Source organism: Cynoglossus semilaevis, chromosome 20 (genome assembly GCF_000523025.1).
Source record: "Cynoglossus semilaevis isolate Cse_v1.0 chromosome 20, Cse_v1.0, whole genome shotgun sequence".
NCBI classification, from domain to species: Eukaryota; Metazoa; Chordata; class Actinopteri; order Pleuronectiformes; family Cynoglossidae; genus Cynoglossus; species Cynoglossus semilaevis.
The window spans coordinates 10,505,118-10,510,074 of NC_024326.1; the positions used below are offsets into that span (position 1 = coordinate 10,505,118).

Consider the following 4,957-nt stretch of genomic DNA (forward strand, 5'->3'; position numbering starts at 1 on the left):
CACCAAGCCCACTTCACACATCACACCTCTGGAACAGGCAGCGTGAGTGATGATAATCCTCCAGATACAACTAACGACGCTGATCGTCACAACACGCACATATTCCCCTGGATTACTCTAATCCCTTCAAGTTTTTATGTTTGTCCAATGTCTTGTCTTTCCTCCAGAGATATAAGACAGGAAACAAAACATCAGGATTTAAAGGCTCTTGCCGAGCGCCGTCTCCTCTTGATTGTTCCCCCTCTTTTCCCTCACCCACCCTCGCTGCTTTGCTTATCTCTCATATTCAATTTAACTTGGACAGTGATTAACGCTTCTCCAGTAAAGAGAGAAAAACACAAAGGGTTTTTTTTCTTCCTCTCGTCCACACGGCTCCTTCAGCTGTTCATCTGTCCTCCATTTTTAATGACTTCTTTATCTCTGGACTGAGTAGAACATTTCTTAGCGCTCTTATGTATGCTCTGTTGAGCAAAGTGGAGTCAGTGTGGTGTCAGGTCAGAGAGGGGCAGGAAGTAAGGATGGGAGAGGCCCGACTGTCCAGTGACTGTCAGGTTAGCAACGCTGACCACAAACGAAGCCTTTGTTTCTAAGCATGTTCCAGGAGGACACACTGTTTCAGGAGTGTTTCTCCAACACACAGATAAGTGCAGCAACGCACTCATGTTGAAATTATTAAATGCGAGCTTTGTTTCCAGGGATGCATAAATTAACAAAGAGAGATTGTGCCCTGCTCTGTAGCTGTGCTCCATTGATTATTACAATCATCATTTATATTAATTCATTCCACTAACAGCGGGGTCTTTAATGGATAAAACATGAAGTGTTAAGTGTTTTTTTGCCTGTGGGCATGAATTTGTGTTTTCAGCCTGGATATCATTTAATGAGCACGAATTTGCACGTCTTAGTCTCAGTGTTGTCACCTGGAAATACACACACACTTATTTGCTTTGGTAAATGCAGTTAGAGAAAATAAAGAATACACACAGTATAATATTTACTAAGGAGACTTGGATTTCAAGTCCCAGAGGGTCACGAGGCCAAACTACTACCCCTTGATTTTAAACTATTTTATATGTTTTGCAAAATAATTTAAATATAAATAAAATAAACCCATAATTCCTGATTTATTTATTTAGCAATGACATAAAAATCATTTACCATAATCCTTTTAATCAACTAATGTTTGAAGTGCCCAGTTTTAATTAATTATTATTGCGGGGGGGGAGCCCCAACACGGGTACGTGCACTTTGCTTTATTTGTCTAAATTCTAGGTCAGTACTGCAGGTCAGTACTGCAGGTCAGTACTGTAACTGAGAATTGGTTCCAAATTGAAATAAAGTTCATTAGTTAACAGGAGGTTAAATAATAATGAATGAATGACACTTTATGGACTGAAACAGGACCAGATAATGTGTTCAAATGTGGAGGTGAACACATGTTTAATTTCTACCAATAAATCTCACTTTTACCCTCATTTCCAAATGGACTCTGGAGTTGCACATAAACACACACCAGTGTATATTTCTTTCTGTGTTCGCTATAAAAACCCCAGCCCCCCCGCCCCAAAAAACAGAGACTGAATGCAGTGATTTTCTGTCTGTTTGACTTGTGTCTGACTTCACTCCAGAAACACAGACCTCTCTGTGTCGCGCGTCAGGAACACGTTTCTTTGCCTCTTCAATGTTTATGAAAATACTGGATTGGCTGCGGAGAAGAGAGCTATAACCAAATGGCTCGGCCTACTCGCACATGACTTGAAATAATCAGCAGAATAATGGGGAACAATAACAAACTCTGCGGGAAATGTTCAACGCATAACAGTTTATTGGGCAGGGCGAGCTTTTAGATGGGTTAAAAAGCTTTCTGTAGAGCAAAAACATCATTACCCATCTGCCGGCATTTTCAACTAAGTATTTTTCCAATGAGGATGGCAGAGCAGTGAAAATCATTTTCAATCAGAGCGCTTTTTAATATGCATATATTCTTATCTTATAATGGGACCCTCTCTATTGTGAGTGTCTCCTCGCAGCACCTCTCACAGCATAATGGACCATAAACTGAATAGTGGGAAAGGTAAATAATTTAAGCCCCCTGCATTTACTGTGGCACACCTTGCATTATGAATTTATGTTTGAAGGCGTAACAAGAGATTACAAATTACCACATTAGGGGGGGAGGAAGGGGATGAAGAGAGGATGGAAGAGGGAGTCAGAGTATTCTACCCTGCGAAAAGAACCACTTAGGGAGCCAGATACAGTACATCAGCAGCCTATTACACATGGAGTGAAAGCATCTGCTCAAAGAAGCCCACCAGCTCCTCTGATTGGTCACATCCTGCTACTAACACCGCTATTAACAGGAAATCAGGTCAGAGGAGGTTCTCAGTTGTCTGGGTGAGTGAGTTAGATCATCTTTGAACAGGAGCTGTGTCTCTCGCCACTTTTTAATGACTTTTACTTACAGTAAAGGTACGCCAGCTCGCTTGTGTGCATGTAAAAAACCCGCTCCCCTGTGGTAGGGGGTGTAACTAAAAGACTGTACATTAGCTTGATTCAATGTTCTCCCTCGGATTTTTCTTTTTTTCTTTTTCAGAGAGACAGGAAGCTGGCCAGTGTAAAATCCTTACAGATGGTCTGAAGAGAAAACAACAACAGACACTTGTTTGGCTGCAGGTCTGTTAAGACCAGTGGTTTGAGCAGCTAATGGACAGAAGAACATCTAAAAGATGTATTGGACACAGCTGTCAGGCTCCATTAAAGTGAACCTGAAACTAAAGATGGACGACGTGAACGTCTTTTAAACAAATATCTACTATATATCAATAATTGGTTTTGAGCAGGTTAATGTCACATTAGACCACAGATCTTCTAATGGCATGTTTTGGCCCCTAGAGGCTGTGAGGGTATTACAAGGATAAAGTGAAAAGTTCTGTCCATTTTACTTTGGGAAAAAAACAAACCCAAACACAACAAAAAAAAACATGCCCTTTGTTTTGTTTCTTCCAATTTTGTTCCAAAATCCCTAAATATGACCTGAAATATTTCCTCATGTGCTGGTTCCTGAGCCCTGCACTGGACCCTTTTGATATTTATCACTTCTAATAGATTCAGTGAATACAGAGGAACAACAGCCTCAGTTAGGTTCAATATGAAAGCAATGTGCATGTGTACGACAGTGTCTTTTCTCTGTTTGTGACTGTGTGTGTGTGTCTGCGTGTGCAAGGCGGCAGTGGATGGTTTATCCCCGAGGCTGCATGTGACGGCCGCACCAGCGCCCTCTCCCTCCCCGAGAGGAAGCGCAGTGACCTTTGCATTGGTGACACAGACGGTGTGTGAACTTACATCAACGTAATTTGCATTAATGTAATCTGAGCTCTGCTCCCCCTCCTGGGCCTGCAGTCTGACACGGGAGTGATCATCTGGAAGAGCAGCACAGAGGAGAAAAACAGCTCGGAATTAGTCGTATTAACAAGGACACGGGACAAGAAACACAGGCAGAGGGACAACCACACGGTGGCGGGGACAATTAGGGATTCGTACGGGGTCATGTGACTGTGTCAGAGGTACAACAATGACCGTACTGTGCCATCGTTGTCGTACAAGCATGTAACATATAATGTAATAGAATTTAAGATGGCCACCACTGCAGACTTCAAATGATTAAATCTGGCAACAACTTAGTGAAATTCATATATTCATATTGTTAAGAATAGAGCTTTTATCAGCCAGGGTTACAGAGGAAATAGATGAATTTGTTTTTAACACTTTTGTTTTTACACAAACACAGTCTGATTTATTATATTTAATACCTAAAAAAGGGAATTATTTCACTTTAAATTTCATTAAATTGCTTTACTTTAAATGTATATAATATACTGCATCTATAAAGTCTATAAGTTGGCGGAATTAAAGTAAAGGCGAGGTCAAGAGGGAAGTGACATTTCAGCTTCAATCGGTAAGTTTACACAAGTCCTCTGCAATAGTTCAGAATGATAGAAAATATAATATATATAGATATATCAAAATCACTACCAAAGCTCCAAGTTATGCGGCATATGCTTCACAGCTTATTTCTCCTAACCTTAAAAACAAGCTGCAGTGAGATGAATATGTAAGTGGATTGGAAAGGTCAAAGCTGCTCTTGTTGGCTGATAATGAAAACTCTGTTTGAGCAGCTTATAGTCATCTAGAGTCACACGACCGGCCAATAAATCAGAGAGAAGAATGGGAATGGCAAAAAAACAAACAAAAAAAACAACAACGTATGAGCGTGGAGGAGGTGCTCGGTACACACATGCAATAATATTCCCATATCGGTTCTTTATGCGGTTCTCGTCCTTCTTGGCAGAGTCCCAGGGCGCTGACTGTCCTTCAAAAAAACTCTACAAACAGAGAAAAGAGAGAAGAGAAGAGCGGAGATGAAACACGGTGTCATGTGATCACCAGACTTAAGAACACAGTCCTTCTCTATTCAAGACTAAAAAAAGAGGAGGAGGAGGGGGGCAACACAGAGGAAGACACAGAGATATATTGACAGCATAATTAGACATGAAATAGAGGGAGGATGGTGGATCTCAGGAAGCAGTGTCAAACAGCATGTGCCATTAGGGCAGAAGCAGCAGGAGTCGCGCTCAAACCCCCCCCCCTGCCCCCCCCCCCACAACACTCTGCCGGGCAGAACCACTGCGGCGGCTGTCAGTCTGCCTCATCTGAAAGACTCAATCAGCCCGGTGTGAGACAAAAATAAAAAAAATAAAATAAAGCCAGCTCATCGTCTACACATCAAACCTGCTCTGCTCAGATTACACTCATGAAATATTTATCATCACTTGCTGGGGAGATTTCCATTCTGATGGCGCACCAGGCACAATTAAGCCAAATTATAAAAATACATCTCAACTGCCAGTCCACCGCTGTTCAGGGAGTGCTGCTGGCTCCACAGCTCCACAGCTCCACC

The 4,957-nt window shown here is 41.8% G+C and overlaps 1 protein-coding gene across 3 annotated transcripts in view; it reads right to left on the reverse strand.

Annotated features, from left to right (window-relative positions):
• LOC103396511 (protein tyrosine phosphatase receptor type M) overlaps positions 1 to 4,957 on the reverse strand; it is a 133,618-nt gene that overhangs the window by 18,598 nt on the left and 110,063 nt on the right. For all 3 annotated transcript variants that reach the window (XM_025066351.1, XM_025066350.1, XM_025066349.1), the window contains 2 exons: positions 4,295 to 4,382; positions 3,343 to 3,419 (listed from right to left, as the gene is read on the reverse strand). In XM_025066351.1, coding sequence (XP_024922119.1) covers positions 3,343 to 3,419; positions 4,295 to 4,382 — 165 coding nt within the window. The remainder of the gene's footprint in view (positions 1 to 3,342; positions 3,420 to 4,294; positions 4,383 to 4,957) is intronic.